This window comes from Miscanthus floridulus, chromosome 9, assembly GCF_019320115.1.
Source record: "Miscanthus floridulus cultivar M001 chromosome 9, ASM1932011v1, whole genome shotgun sequence".
Lineage (NCBI taxonomy): Eukaryota > Viridiplantae > Streptophyta > Magnoliopsida > Poales > Poaceae > Miscanthus > Miscanthus floridulus.
In genome coordinates, this window is record NC_089588.1 from 8,543,111 (window position 1) to 8,559,847 (window position 16,737).

The 16,737-nt window shown below is 44.7% G+C and overlaps 1 protein-coding gene across 1 annotated transcript; it reads right to left on the reverse strand.

Moving 5' to 3' along the window:
• Nucleotides 1–10,344: 10,344 nt before the first annotated feature.
• On the reverse strand, nucleotides 10,345–11,140 carry LOC136481291 (uncharacterized). Its single transcript, XM_066478652.1, has one exon. The coding sequence runs from the start codon at nucleotides 11,013–11,015 to the stop codon at nucleotides 10,527–10,529; it is 489 nt and encodes a 162-aa protein (XP_066334749.1). The 5' UTR covers nucleotides 11,016–11,140; the 3' UTR covers nucleotides 10,345–10,526.
• Nucleotides 11,141–16,737: the final 5,597 nt, after the last annotated feature.

Genomic DNA, 16,737 nt, shown 5'->3' on the forward strand with positions numbered 1-16,737 from the left:
CTACTTCTACTACTTATACTACTTTTTTTCTTGCATATCTTAGAACAAGGCACGAAATGTCGCGAACATCAAAGAATGCATCCCGATGCCCCGTGAATGATGAGCAGCCATCCCATGGAGAGCAAGAACTAGATGACCAGCTTACTCAAGAGCAGTTCGATAACGAGTTAGAAAAGGGTCTAGAAGTGATGCTTACTCAGGAGGACCTTGTCGATGATGATGATCTAGTGGGGGGAGCCCAGGGAAGAGAAGGCGGAGAGGATGCCCAAGGCGAAGAAGGAGATGATGATGACGACACCTCATCAGGGGGATATGTAAGTCCCGAGGATCCTTTCCCACAAGAACCCAGACGGAGGCCAACGGAGGACGAGTTGGACAAGGATTTTAATCCGAACGACGAGGTACGGATAAAGCCTTAGTAGCTTGTAAATTTGGCTAATGTTATGGCTTTATGTTACCTCTGCTAACACTTTTGACCTATCGGATACACATGTCATCCCTACTCAACCTCTGAAAAGACGACGTCGGCCTCCAGCTCGTCTTGCCGGACAATACGTAGCGGGGCAAAGGAGATCAGAGGAAGGAGCCATAGGTACTCACAATGAGGCCTCCGCTCCACAACCTCAAGACACAACCACGACTGAGACTGCCTAGCCAAAGAGGAAACGAGGGGGGATTAGAAAGCCAAACCAATATCACGACAAGGCATGCTATGTGATAACGGAGGTCGGACCAGACGGGCAGATCCTTGAGCCATATACATACAGGGCGAAATTTCGTAATCACATCGGGTTTGTAGTTAGAGATAAGTTGAACCCAGCTATCCGTAGCTGGAATCTGGTACCTATGAGCCAAAAGGTAGACCTATGGGAGAAGCTGAAGCAGAACTTCAGGTTTCCGGAGGGAACGCACGAGTTGGTACAACAAAATGCTTTTAAGATAATGGGGCAGAGCTTCCGATGTTGGTGGTCAGATCTGAACAAGAACTTTATCCAACAGAAGTTAACTCCTTTCCATGAGTATGGCAACATAACTCCTAGTCAATGGGAGGAGCTCGTGGCTGAGAAGACTTCAGAGGCATCATTGTCCCTTAGTGCCCGTAACAGCGAGCAGGCGAAGAAGAACCAACACTACCCTCGTCTAGGCCCCGGTGGCTATGCTGGCAAGCAAGATGTCTTTAGGAAGATGGACGCAGAGGCCGAAGCTGCCGGGAATACGGAAGTGCCAAAGTTGAAGCCACGCCTTAAACAGTGGATATACGCGAGGAGTGTCGATTCATCCGGTAGTAGCCTCAAGTTTGCTAAGCCGGAGACCGGAGAGGTAGTATCAAAAATACTAAAACTTGCTGAAGACAAGGAGAAGGGCGCATTCAACCCTTCTAGAGAGAGGGACGAGCTTACGTTGCCTTGGGAAACCCCGAGCACACAGGACGCACCAGGGGGCCAGGGAAGAGGATGTCCTGGAAGCACGGATTCGTAAAGGAGAGGCACATGTACAAGAAACATGGCAGAGACCGAGAGTCTAATCTTGAGCGCCAAGTGAAGGCTCTAGTTGAAAAGATGTTGGTGGAGAAAGGACTATCTACGATGGAGCCATAGACACCAATGGGGCCGCCCAGAGAACTGGTGGTAGTTGGCAGCCCTCCGGATGTTCCCAGCAGTCAAGGTTCCAATGCAACCGGAACCCCCATCGATCGCATACGGGCGCCAACCAGTTGTAAATTGGTGGTTCCGATGGGCAGGCAAAACGTGATCATTGAGGTGGCAACGAGCGTGGCACATCTTCCGGCCGGCACATGGCACAATAGGGACATTTCGCAAGATTACACTCGGGTCGAGGTGCATACCGTGAAGCCCGAGTTCATGACTTGGAAGATAGAACACCCTACTCCCGAGGGGCTCGTGTTACTCGGAGACGTCATGAACCAGTTCATCCTCTGGCATAGACGGGACATTGTATTGACCGAGTCTTCGCCAACTCTGACTGAAGTTCATCCTCGGGAGCGACCCGTCGAGGACGGGGAGGTATACTCACCGGCCCATGACCATGACCACCACATGCTAGAGACTTCTCCACCTCGTACCGAGCAAGGGCATGATGACATGCCACATCCTTCTCCACCTCGTATCGAGCATGGGCATGATGACATGCCATGTCCTTCTCCAGCTCGTACCGAGCAAAGGCATGATGAGATGCAACATTCTTATCAACAAGCATAGCCGATACATGAACAACAAGTGTCTCATGAACAGCAATTGCCTCGTGAACAGCCGATACGTGAAGAACAAGTGGCCCCTGGAGCAGGTGATGCACAAGTTGACAAGGACATGCCCGAATGGGAAGCTCGAAACAAAATCCCAATCAAGATAAGGCCATCGTATGTGGGCATTAATGACGTCTCGTCGGTGCACAAGTGGATGGCTCATGACCAGTTCAAGCCTAACAACCAAGTAAAAGAATTCAGAGCACCAGCTTCTGAGGAGGGCACCACTGAGGAGGGCACCACTAGCAAACTACACAAAGGGTTTAACAAGTATCTAGTTGTTGATAACCTCAAATGGTCAGATGATTGCCTGGATAAATATGAAAAAAGGCAAGAACTTCCTACCAAACCGAGTCCTACAATGCTTGCCATGTGGAATGAGAAAGTTCCACGATTGGTACTTGCATGCTCAGATAACAGAACTAGAAATCTTACAAGCATGGATCCCTGCCGGCACATTTGGAGCCCCAGGTGGGCAAATTGCCGTTGAGTTTAAGGATATCCAGGCATGCTTCCACCTCGGATGAATGGAAATGAATCTGATTCGCATATGGTGCCTATAAGTCCTTGCCCTCTCGATATGATATGAATGTAATCTTTTAATTTTGTTGTAACTAACCCGCGCTGTGATTTGTAGAATGCAAGCGGACTTTGTGAAAAAGAGGCCAGCTCTGAAACACGGGTATATAGACCCTTCACCTATAGCATCAACAAATTTTAATTACCCTAAAGAGTGGAAACTAGATTGCAAAGAACTAGGAGCTGGAAAGACACTTAAGAAGAAAGAGGACATCAGGAATAAGAAAATATTGGAAGAGTCCCTCAAGGTTGCGGCATACATTGCCCTATGTTTTAAAAATCTCCAACAACACGATGATATATGGATACCATACCACTTCAAGTAAGTTCGACTGTATACTTAGCTTTGTTCAAATTACTTTGTTCGATGCAAAAGAGCTTATGTGTTCCTTCTATGACTAAATTCATGCAGCGATCACTGGATTTGCATAGGCATCTGGCTCTCACATAGCATGGCATGGGTCTTTGATTCAGCGGATTTCCCAGTCAAGACATACAAAGACTTCATAACGATTGTCAAGACGTATACATATTGACAATCCTCATTTTAGCTACTATGTTTGTATACATACTTGTAAGGTTCAATGTGGGATACTAACAAGTTGCATTTGCTAAAACCATTGGAATAGGGCATTCAGGCACTATGTCCAGGAACATAAGGGGAGGCATCATCCAAATAGGAAGGAAAAGTATGTCAAAACTCTATGTGCGGTAAGTGTCATTTACTTTGGTACTCCATATATTATGTGTCTGTCAATAGCATTACTTAACATCTCCATATGCAAAACACACAGTGCCCCAAGTAGAAGCCTGGGAGTCTACATTATGGATACTACACATGTATTATGATGAGTATCATCGGTGGCTACAACAGAAACCCCAATCTGGTAAGTTTGAACCTCTTCGCTCATAGTATGAAAAGTTCGCATATGTTGTGATATAGTAAACCTAAACTTGTTCTCTTGTAGTTGGAGAAAGATAAAGACACGAGAAGGAACCCATACAAGGATGACGAGCTCTTAGAGATGGTCGGCGACCTTTGCAACTTTATAATGGACCAGATTATGTATCATAAAGGCACTTACCATCATCTTCTTTCTGACTTAGGTAGTAATCCTCTGTATGAACACCTTTGAGAGACTGATAGGTTAGCCCTAGGTCGTTGATGACAATGTGGACTTGTGGTATGATTTGGATTAGACTTTGGAACGGTTTGGACTTTGTTATAATGATGGACTTCATAATGGACTATGTTGTAATGATGGACCTTTGTGAATTATGATTTGTGATGATGGTCTTGTGTTTGTGGATGTATATATGTATATTTGTGGCGGTCAGATTTGAATTTGAATTATTTTTTTTTGCTGGAAAATCCACTGTAGGGGCGGTTCTTGATTGAACCGCCCTTACAAATACACACAGCAGGGGCGGCTGGTGATACAGCCGCCCTTACAGAAGTCCACTATAGGGGCGGCTGATATTACCAGCCGCCCTTACAGAGGGAACTGTAGGGGCCGCTGAAAACACCAGCCACCCCTACAGAGGGCACTGTAGGGGCGGTTAGGAAACCGCCCCTACAGAGGCACCCTCTGTAGGAACACCCTGGGAAGGGCAGCTGGCGCAGCCGCCCCTATAGAGGCTCTAGAGCCGCCCCTACAGTAACATTATGTAGTAGTGTCCACCTCTAGCTGGGTTGTCAAGTCGGCTTAGGTTCTATTCTTTGGTCCACGTACACCGAGGTGCACGAGTACCTTACCACGCCGTGGAAGGACCTTGCCTTGTCGCGTAGGGAGGAGTCGATGGAGCTACAGCTGCCACCTGACACCGCTGCCACCGCCTGGCACTTGACCATCAGGGGCTGTCTGCTACGGCGAGGCCTCCCCCAAGTGAACCTTCTCAAGGATTCCTTGGCCGTGAAGGAGCCCCCGCTTGAGGGGCTGACAAGTGGGCCCTAGAGCCTGCTGCCCCTTGAGTCAGTGAAGCCATTTGTTCTGATGTGTCACGCTAGTTGCGTGACATTGTTGAAGAAGTGGCCGATAGGGCCTCGCACCCGTTGAATGGGCAGGCGGTGAGGAATCTCCGTACCTGCCCGGTTTTGTTATTAAGTAGAGCAACTAGCAAAACTACACATATGCAGAAACCTCATATGTATCAAGGATCAGGAAAATAATAGCTAGGATAAGACCTTAAAGGTTGATCAAATTAGACACATGCATAGATGAGTGTAGTGACATTAAGGTTATTAGGTATCTAGGAGAACCTCATATTATACTTCCTTCTTTACACTTGCTTGTCACTCAAAGAAACTTGCTTAGAGAATCTTCAAACTTCATCTTCCATTCTACAGCTTCTGGCACTCAGCTTCTAGTCTCTAGTGTTTACGAACGGTTCTCCTTCTACTCTTAGCAACACCAAGCAACTGGAGCAAACACTACCGGAAACCGGCTATTTGCCAAGTGTTTTTATGTTTGCCGAGTACATTTCCTCGGGTACTCGGCAAACAAGCCCTTTGCCGAGTGCTGTGAAAAAAAAACACTCGGCAAACGATGCAAAAAACACTCGGCAAAGTTCGACACTCGGCAAACTAGAAAAAAAACACTCAGCAAAACTAGGCACTCGGCAAAGAAATATGTTTACCGGGTGTAACTATTTGGCACTCGGCAAATAATTTTATTTTTTTCTCTTCTGGCCTTAAAACTTTTTGTACTCTCAACATACAACATGTGGTATTCCATGTTAAAATTTGGTATATTTGTGGATCTGTTTGCTATATTTAATTAATTTATTGTATTTCTATGATTTTTTTGTATAAGTTAAATTTGAATTGTATCTGATTCAAATAATAGAATAAAATGAGTAGAAAAATAATATTCATGTTATTGAGGCCTTACCCAGGAAATGAAAAGAAAATTTGAACATTTTGTTCAGGAAACACGACTACGAACATATGGCTGAATGGTTTTTGAATTCTAAAAAAAGCAAATGAAGTCTGAAAATCATAAGATTTGTCATGACATGATGATATCATACGTGGAGGCTATGGTAAAAAATTGCGAAGGTTTCGCACAATTTGTCACGTACGATGTTTACAAACCGCAGCATCTTAGAAGAATAATCGTAGCGTTGAGAAGGAATTGGTAAGATTTTGAGTAAAAGTGATGGTCGAATTAGGGTTTGACTTCAAAACTTTTTGTATAGGCAATAAAGAACATAGATTGTTTCATGTGAAATTTTGGTAATTTTTTGGATCTATTTGATAATTTTAATTTATTAAGCACAATTATAGAATTTTAATTGATATAAATTAAATTTGAGCTGTAACTGCATAAAATAATGGAATCATATTCATAGAAAAATCATATATATTGTTGAGTCAATTTGACAAGGTATTTTCAAAGTAAATCGAACAAAAAAGGAAAAACACGTTATGGAAAACAAGGAAATAAAAAATAAATAATATATTTGCTGAGTGCCCCAAACCCTAGACACTCGGCAAAGATTAGTTTGCCGAGTGTTGTGATCTGACACTCGGCAAAGCCAGCTTTGCCAAGTATCCTCGATCTGACACTCGACAAACTCAGCATGTTATAAAAGCACCCGTCCGCCCCCCTCCCTCCCACCCTCCCCTCCCTCTCCCGGCACCGCCCCCTCCCCTCCCTCCCCTCCCTCTCCCAGCGCCGCCCCCTCCTCTCCCTCCTCTCCCTCTCCCAGCGCCGCCCCCTCCCCTCCCTCCATCTCCCTCTCCACCCTCCCTCCCAGCACTGCCCCCTCCCCTCCCTCCCGGCGCCACCATCTCCCTCCCTCTCTCCCCATCTCCCTCCCTCTCCCTCCTTTTTTTGCACAGGTGGTGGCGGGCCGAGCGGGAAGCGGCGAGCGAGCTGGGCGATGGTGGCAGCGGCAGCGGCAGGCGAGTAGAGGCGGGGTGAGCCACGTGGTTGCGGTGGCGAGCAGCGGCGGGGCTTGCCGCATGGTGGCGGTGGGCGAGTAGCGGCGGGGCGAGCCGCGTGGTGGCGGTGGCGAGCAGCGACAGGGCGAGCCGCGGGGTGGCGGCAGCGGTGGGGCAAGCCATGGGGTGGCGGTGGCCGCGGGGCGAGCCGCGTGGTGGCGGTGGCGGTTTTTTTATTTTATTTTATTTTTTTGCCGTGTCGGTGCCCAAAAAACACTTGTCAATGTCTTTGCCGAGCGCCTAATAAAAAACACTCGGCAAAGAAACGTTTGTCGACTCTGTGTACGCCGAGTGCCATTTGCCGAGTGTAACACTCGGCAAAGGCTTTGCCGAGTGTTTTTTGGGCTTCGCCTTGTGTGTGGGCACACGGCAAACTTCCTCACTCCGGTAGTGAAACATACAAGTACATAAAACAACACTACAAGAAATATGTGGTTTTTTGACATTCTATTTATGTCAAAATATATGGAATTAATATCTCAACTTAAGATTTATGACTTTCAGTTGACGAAAATTCAAACGTCAAAAAACCGCCGTCACAAATTGATTATGTTACGTTTGTATATTTATTGTCACAAGCTTATGACAATGGATTTTAGTGTCATAAAGGTTTACGACTTTGGTTTATAGTCACAAAATCCTAGGCCTTGCCACATGAGCAAATGCCACGTAGGATCAAAAGCTGACATGGCACTGACATGGCAGGAAAAAAAGTCACAAAATGAATTTTGGCCTACTAAAGCCCACATAGCAGGTAGCCTCTTCATGGGCCACAAGCTTTTTTGGGGTTGATATTGCCTGGTCCATTATTTCATTTTTGTTTTTTGCCCATATTTTTTTATGATTGCGCAGCCCGAGCAACTTTTTATTGTCACTAAGTCGAAATGCCTAAAACAGAATGTCATAAACCGGATGATATAATAACATTGTGACATGTTGTCATACTAAATACGTCAAGAAACCACACATTTCTTGTAGTGCAAAAACAACTAAGAACAGTACACCAATCAAAGCAAAAGCTTGAATATAGCATGCTAAAAGAGAGGCTCGTTGCTACAGTCACAGGAACGCAAGAAACACCGAAAACAGAACTATGGTGCAAAAGAGATGACTACCGAATGATTTATAATATATAAGAAAAGACTATAGGCTTGATTGATTTTTACTTAAACAAAACCATGCGAATGATATTAATTTAGTCAAATTATATTCTAATTGAAAAGCTGAGCTAAACTAGTTGACGAGAGTTAAACCTAGGGGTACGCTAAGTCCCTGGTAAGGAATTGCCAATTGACGGACCCCCGACCGATCTCACAGATCGCTCAGGGGCTATACCCATCGGGTACGCTCGTGCGCACCCTCTGGAAGGACTTAGGCCTAGCCTGAGCGCGTCTACCGCCGCTACTCGGGGCTCGAGGGCTCGTGAGGGCCCAGGATTCCAAGCGATGGTGGCCCGAGCTTGACTTCGACCCAGCACAGGCCCGGGCTAGCGCCCGGGCATCTGGGCATTATCCTGAGCTATCAACCCCGTCGAGCATTCGAAGCCCGATGGGCGCAGAGATTCCACAGTGCCTCCAAGACCAATGGACGCGAGGCACTGTCCACCGCTCCTCCGATAGGGTCACGCAATTGGCATGATGCAACACGACAAGCAGCTTCACTGACTCCAGGGATGGTAGGTCTTTAGGGCCCACTCATCAGCCCCTTAGGTCGAGGCTCCTTCGTGGCCAAGGAGGCCTCGAGAAGGTTCACCTGGGGGAGGTTGGACCACAGCAAACAGCCCCTGACTGTCAAGTGCCAGGCGATGACAATAGTGTCAGGTGGCGCCAGTAGCTCCTCTAGCTCCACAATAGACAACGAAGCCGAGGTCCATCCATGCCGCGGCAGCACCCTCCTGAACTCGGTGCATGAAGACCATAGACCAAAACACCAAATCGACTTGTACCCAACCTTCCTCAAAATATAAGGGGAGGGTCGTCTCCCATAGAGAGGGAGAAGGGGGCCGAGAGGGCAACAGAACAGAGCAGAGAGCCCGATTGGTCACCAGAGAGAGATCCTATCCCGAGAAGCAAAGGAACAACGGAGTGTTCCCCTCGGCCACCCAGCTAGAGACAGGGCCGATTCCTCACTCGCCGGGAAGAAACCTCACCGCCGACGAGCCATAGGATAGCACCGAGCGATCCTCTACCAAATCCCCGTTCTCCTCCGTTGTAACCCCCGACTTGGGTGCTCCTGAACACGTAGAACACCTAACTGCTGGACGTAGGGCCTCGATAGCCCAAACCAAGATAAACCGCTATGTCTCCCTTGTGTTTTTGAGTACCCAAGCCACCGGAGACCCACACTTCCGACATCCAACGAACAATCACGATGCTTGCCACGGCAACGAACCCACGACAGCTGGCGCGCCAGGTAGGGGAGCGCGTCGAGTGTCATTACGACTCTATGGTGGTCGGAGCCACCCGCCTCGTCGCTGAAGCAGGTGGTGCTGCCCCAGAAGGCGGCGTCTGCTTCTCAAGCGAGATGGTCGTCGCCGCTGGCGCCTTCATCCTCGGCCAAGTTCTCAACTTTGGGAGCTTGTACTACGTCGCCGACTGCTACGGCGAGCTTCACCCCCTCAAGGAGACCGCGCTGATGGGAGCGGACCTCGAGGTCCTCGCCCGGCAGATCTGGCTCAGGCTAGGCCCGAACCCCACTGTGTCGGAACAACGCTAGATATTCTACATGCTGGCGAATGTCCACTACCAAATTATCACCGACGAGGTACTTTCGCCACCCGACCGCTTCTGGTACTACCTCCGTGATCTCCTGTACGGGATCCAGAATGCGACGGCGTCGTTCTAGCTCGAGTTGGAGCACCTCGTCAGCCGAGAGGCACCGCGTGGCGTCATCCTCTCGGGCGCGGCAGGGACCGATGTCCCCTCTCTGCGCAACTTCCTCGAGGTTCTCTCTGGGTGTGGCCTGGAGTACGACTCCGACGACGTCGACTACTTCTCTCCCTCCCGCGAGTGCTTCTTCATCAACGACGGGGCTGCCGCTGACGATGCTCCTGACCTCACACCTCCGGATCTGAGCCCCACCAGCCACGCGGCCTACCTCAAGGAGAAGGATGCGCGCCTCCAGTCCTGGCAGGTGGATCTCGACGCCGCCGAAGCCGAGCTCAAGAGAACGAGGGAGGAGATGGAGTAGCAGCAGGCTGCTCTTCGCGACAACGACAACTGCACGGGGGTGCCCAGCACGCTGCGCTTCCCCCACGCGGCCTACAACATGGTAGCCGCCGCTTGTCGCCTCGGAGACATCTCCGACACGCCGGATCCAAAGAACAACGAGAGGCTCCATGAGGCAAGGCGGCTCCTTCACATTGCCCTCGAGCAGCAGGCGGAGAGCTTGGTGTCCCGTCACCGCGCCGCTGCTTCTAGGTCGTCCCAGTCGACGCAATAGACATAAAAAGAACAACATCAAACATGGTGCGTGTAATTAATATTATATGTCCCCTTAATGTTACCATAGACATAAATACAACATCAAACATAACGCACATTGTTGCAATAAATAACACAACTTATTACAATTACAATAATTTGTCAAAATATTGGGTGGCCAAGATCGACCATGTCTTCAAACAAAATAAAAAGAACAAAACATACAAATAGTAATGTGATCTCACATGACACCATGCATGGTCATAGCTGTCACAACACGGATTAGACACAAATAGAATAGAAAAACATATATTAATTAAAGGATGTTATCGTCGTCGTCGCTGTCTGGCCAAGGGAAGATATAATTAATCTGCATATTCCCAACTTTGGCCACATTCCAGATATCATGGAACTTGTCCACGATGCCTGTCTCGTCAGCTGAAGACGATGACGTCTTGTTCCAGCAGTCCTTCTCGCAGGCTGGTGGTTTCTCGTCTTTGAACTTGGCTCTGACATCCTTAAAGGTGAGATAGGCGTTCATGTCGTCCTGCCCAGCAGGGAGATTGACCAACACCTCGGCCATTGACTTGATGTTGGTGGCGCAGGCCTTGAGGCAACTGGAAGGCTTGCCCTTTGCTGCAGCAAGCAAGGTGTCAGCAGCTCCCTTGGCCTCCGTTGTCTTATTGGCAGCAAAATGCATGCACAAGTCGGCGACCTTGCCAGCGTTATTGTAATCAACCTCCTGGATCCCAGGGATGGCCTCAATCACCTTGATGCACGACTGAGAATCCGTACTTGGCACCATTTCTGGTACTTTTCTGCTGTAGCTGCAGGGGCTGGGGTTGGCGCGCTACCGGAGTCGATGACGGTGGAGAGGAGCAGTAGGAGGGGGAAAAGCAGCAGGAAGCTATGAGTAGAGGAAGAAACCATGGTGGCTAGCTACTCGTTGTTGGTTGCAATGAACTCTGTATGAGCATATATATATACCTTCTTCGGACCTTACTTATAGGTCAGTCACCGTCTATTTTTGCAGGCTTGCACTCAGAGTTTGTGGCTTAGGATGCAGCATTGACTTTGCTGGCTCTCCTTGCATCTATGCCTCTCTAGTGCATGGAGAACGACGTCATGAATGGCCGGCCTCACAAGTGTCTTTTAGCTAGTTCAAGTGCCATTTTGGGACATTATATATATTTATCGTCCAATTATAACCAACGACAGCCACATATGTATGATCCACCATGCATTTTGGATAGCTTTTTTTTTAAAGATCCGGAACATAGCTGGCATATATTACTAAGGAGAAGAGAGAATTACATGCACTAGCGGAGCAAACGGCTCCCTAGATTTGGCAGACCGCCAAGCTAGGCAAGGATACTAAAAGGACTACTCGCAAATCTAGGAGTACAACAATATTAGCCACAAAAACTTGGCTCCCGAACAGCAACACAACCTACCTTCATCTTCTAACTAGCCAAACAAACTAGCCACCGATATCTTCTTCCATTTCAGAAAACCATCTTTCAGGTGCTGGCACCATCCCTTGATTAGCACGAACAACTCTGCACCAAACCTGAGGACATGGCAATTATGCTGAACCTGGACCCCATACAGGCACACTTATTTTTTTCGAGAACAAGGCTTAGAACACCTTGGTCTAAAACCTGCATGGAGTGAGCTCCACCAAATTTCCCAGGAAGACTCAACCATCTGCTTGCACTCCCAGGCACTAACAAACTGAAGTTGGTAACTCACTTTCCCCAGACAACTCCCAACCAAACTGTCCACGCACCCAGCCACAGACATACTAAGGATTACCCAAACCTGACTTGACAGGTTACTGTTGGCACTAATCTATATCTATCTATTCTATTCTATACTATAAAAGAGCGAAGGAATTATAAAATACCTGTCACCTAAAAGCCCTCTACCCACCTAAGGTCTCCACCCTTGGATGTGTTTCAATTTTATATCTAGCGCTTGAGATAGATCTGACAGGCGCACCCTAAAGCGAGAAGGACCTTACTTATACGACGAAACACCTTTCCCTGCTGTGATCGGTTACTGATCTCTCCTCCGCTCCGTTTTTTTTTTCGCGCGCCAAACCTACCCAGAGCGTGTACCCGCGTCGGTGATTTCCTCTCCCTACGAGGCTACGAATCCTCTCCTGTGCCGTTTCCTTCGCCCATCAACAACCGCATCTTCCCACGCGCATTCACGACTCCACGAGGTTGGTGGTCGGCGCGGACTCCCTCGGCGCTAGGGCAGGCCTCCGTCTCCTCGACACCGGCTGCGGCGTCCGCGGCTATAACATCGACGACCCCATGCGCGACATCTCCACGGCGGTGCTGGTCCGCATCTACCTCGTGAAACTTTCTGCAGAATATTTCGACTGATGCCATGCAGCGATGACGAACTAAGGGGACGGTGCCACTACTAAATTACCGAGAAGCCAGCCAACAACTGATCTTGCGTCCAAAACTTATCTACTCAGGTATAGTTAGTGGCAATAATATTGAACTAAAAAAAATATTATCTGATTACATGTTGTGCCGTTTCAATACAATTGCATTTTTTCTGTCCGTAATTAATTATTTATTACTAGACTTGTCTTTAGAAATGATATGTTCGGGACATCAATTGTTCCTTTTATTGTACTATTGTATATATTTATATCTTGCTTCCAGACATTATATCCTGTATATAAGTTTTAGTGGCTCAAAACAATTAGTAAACTAACAGTTTAATTACACATTCAGTATTTATTTTAATTTGTCATATGGAAAGCAACGTTTGCTATATATTATTACTTGCAGACCTCCCCCATTGTAAGATATTCCTGAGTTTTGTCCCTTGATGTTAACGAATGCTTCTTTTTGTGTCCAGATTTCAGCCAGCACTCAGTAGGATCTAGGTAAGAAATAAACTTTAGCATTGGTACACTGGCTCTTGGCTGTTGCTATAGCAATTGCATAAAATAGACCAGAATCTTTGATTGATCCTGTTTCTGGCTGTTGCTATCACCTCTTTAAGTTTCAAGGTTCATCTACCCCTCTTTTTTACAAAACAGGCTATGTACTAGAAGTAATCAAGAGGACGACGTTAAACTTTTAGCGGAAGTAATCAAGAGGAAGACGCTTTTAGCGGTTTCATATCAATTTGAGACTATGTAGAATGGAGAGGAAATTCCATCCAGATTGATTTATTTATTTCCTATAGAAATTGCATAAAATAGGCTGTTGCTATAGCAATTGCATAAAATAGGCCAGAACCTTTCCTGTACTCATTCCATTCCCACCGCTCAGGTATGCTCTGGCTTCTTCTATTCCAAACTTGTGTATCGTTCATTCCCAAAATACACCTCTCTCTCTCTCTCTCTTCAGATTACTCAGTGGGCCCACTCAGAATTGCACATTCACTGTTTCTTCTATGTGGACCCACGATCTGCAACACTTTCTACTCTACTTTTTCTTTATTTATTTCTGCAACACTTTTTTCTTCTGTTGTTTTTATTTATTTCCAATATACATCTTTCACACACTTTTCTAAGTACATAATCTTTTTTTCCCAGTTTTGCAATATCTTTCATACGCAATTTCACTCATGTTTATTTATTTCCTTTTCCTAATGAATACACGAATACATCTTCATTTATTTGTTCTTCCATTTCACCCATTATATATTTTTCTTAATTACTATTTGCCATGATTTGCAACACTTTTTTATTCTACTTATTTCTTTATTTATTTCAATAAATATTTCACACGCGGAACTAATTACATAACTTTTTTCCCACCATTCGCAATATCTTTCACATGAAATTTCACTTATTTCTATTTATTTCCTTTTCTTAACCAATACGTAAATACATATTTGAAAGTATTTTTTCTAATTATATTTTTAATTATTTTGTGGCACGCTAAGCAACACTTTTAATCATACTTTTTGTTTATTTATTTCCTTTCCCTAATTAAGTATGCAAATGCATCTTTCACACGTTGTTGTAGGCAACACTTTTTATCCTACTTTTGTTTATTTATTTCCTTTCCTAAGTTAGTATGCAAATACATCTTTCACACTTTTTTCTAACTATATAACCCTTTTTCCCATTATTTTTTTCTAAGTAACTATGCAATTCCACGTACACATGATGTATATGTTTTATCTAAATTACTTCATAAAAAACAATCTAGACCACGTCACAATCCAGTTGGTCAATACGGTTGCCACAGTTAGGCGATAATTTTTTTTAAGTAGCAAACTGGCTTTTTACAGTTACAACTGCATTTTCCAAACTTCCTGATGGTTACAGTTAGCCCTACTAGTGGGGGCAAACCCTCCCCAAACCCGCACCACCCACAGATCAGGAGAGAGTTCACCCAACCCGACCCGGCCCAAATAAGTATGTAGTCAACCCGCCCCGCCCCGCCCCGCCCCGCCCCATCGCTAGTGGGTTAAACCCAAAACACCAAAACTGGTTGCGCTGGCTCGTGCGCTGGCATGCACGGCCACACAACTAATTAAATATAAGCATGCACTGCGTTTGGGGAGGGTACAAATATTGGATTAATTAAATAAACATGCACGGCCACACAACTAATGATTAAATAAGCATTCAATAGAGCCAAATTGCCATCAACTTCGAAGACAACATGGCAGAGGATACAAATATTGGACAAATGCCCTTAAATATATTCATATAATCTGAAAAAAAAAGAAAGGACACTCTTGTAAATGATTTTCTGTAGCAATGGGGCAGTCTCCAATCATATGGAACAGCAATGATTGCATTAGCTTGAATGCCAGATTCTACACACCATTTGACCCATTCTTTCCATACCGAAGAGAGGGGACCTGAAACCTTGCCAATAAAATAATATCAGTGTAAGGTGTTTTTCCCTTTCCTTTCTCTCTTCATAAATGAATGAGATCGGTAGCTTCAAAATGCACTAACAAACATGAGTACCAAAACAATAGTTTAGAGACGGAAATACAGCTTATACTGTTTATGTAACAATCGAGTCAAATAATGAAACAATGCAAGTTCTTAAAGATTGCTTTGTTGCTCACCCAAACAATTCTTAAAGATGAAACAATGCACGAAATTGTGTAATTAGTATCTGCATGATCACACTAGCAGTTGAGTTACTAGGGTGAAGAATAATTAACAATGTGTTCAATGTCTGATATTCATTTTTTTAGAACTTTCCGATTACTATGAAGGGTTCAAGTTAGCTTTATATTAAAATATTATAATACGTGGAACTAACACGAAATTGCATAATTTCTATTATCATCTAGAAACAATGGCTTTTACAAAATTTTCATGTGAAAAAAAAATTGCTAAATAAATTCGCTAAGAATTTGCTCTAACACACAAAAAAAGGAAAAATGAAAAGCTAACAATGTATGGCATGAGCAACGAAATCATTTTAAAATTAAATTTTCAAGCGGTGAAACCACCAAACCAAGTAGTAAAAAAATGCATACCTTTATTTCTGATGATATGCATAATCTAACAACTTGTACTATAAAAGTTGTATACAGAAGAACCTCCTGTCATAGAATCAGGAAATGGTTTAATTAGTCTTGCAACCTGCAGAATTTAGTAGAAGTATACTTAAATCACCAGTGTAAGATAAAATAAACAGTTTTATAAAAGGACCTGCAAGAACAACAGGAAAATATAACTAACAACTAGACTAAAGTTCTAACGACTAATCAAAACAACAATCTACTTGAGTCAGCTAGCCACATCAGCATATTGAATACTCAACTAAAAAGCTAGATAACATATCCAAATATTAATCAAAAGCACCATGCATATGATCTAAAATCAGATGGATAATAAAAGAGGACTAGAACTAATCAAAAGAGCACCAGCCACAGTATCTCATCTAAAATGTATAACACCTGTAATAAAATACACATCAAAAGTTATATGACATTAATAAACTACAAATGCAGATGTCAACCTTGTTAGTAGGAAGAAATGACATTATATTTATGAAATTCTGCAATCATTTAAGAAAAAACACCAAAGGGAATGATATTTCTAGAAGTTGCTTAATCTTCCCCTAATTCCCGTTTCAATATTCTTACAGAACACTATGGGTTTTTGCAAAATTCTCTTACATTAGAAACGCTACGACATTAACAAATAACAAATGTAGTTCTCAACTTTTTAGTATGAAGAAATGATACGAGTTTAATGAAATATGACAATGGTAAAAATAAAGGCACTATCTCGAACGACAGTGAAATATTCATGATAGTGAAATATGCAGATAGTGCGGTTTTGTCATGACAGATGGACAATGGAAACTTTGAAGACTTCTGTATTGAAAGGCCATTATATGTTTTGTCATAAACTTTAAAAACTTTAAAGAATACATTATGTTACTCTCTTTATAATAAATTGTAGATAAATTGCCATTTTTATAAGTTGATTAATTAGACTTTTTTTTATCTCAGGCAACTACAAATGTTTTTTTAAAAGCACACTACCTATAAAAGCAGTAGGTGCTTAA

Coding starts and splice junctions, on each gene's coding strand:
- LOC136481291 (XM_066478652.1), bottom strand. CDS start 11,015: ATGGTGCCAAGTACGGATTCTCAGTCGTGCATCAAGGTGATTGAGGCC.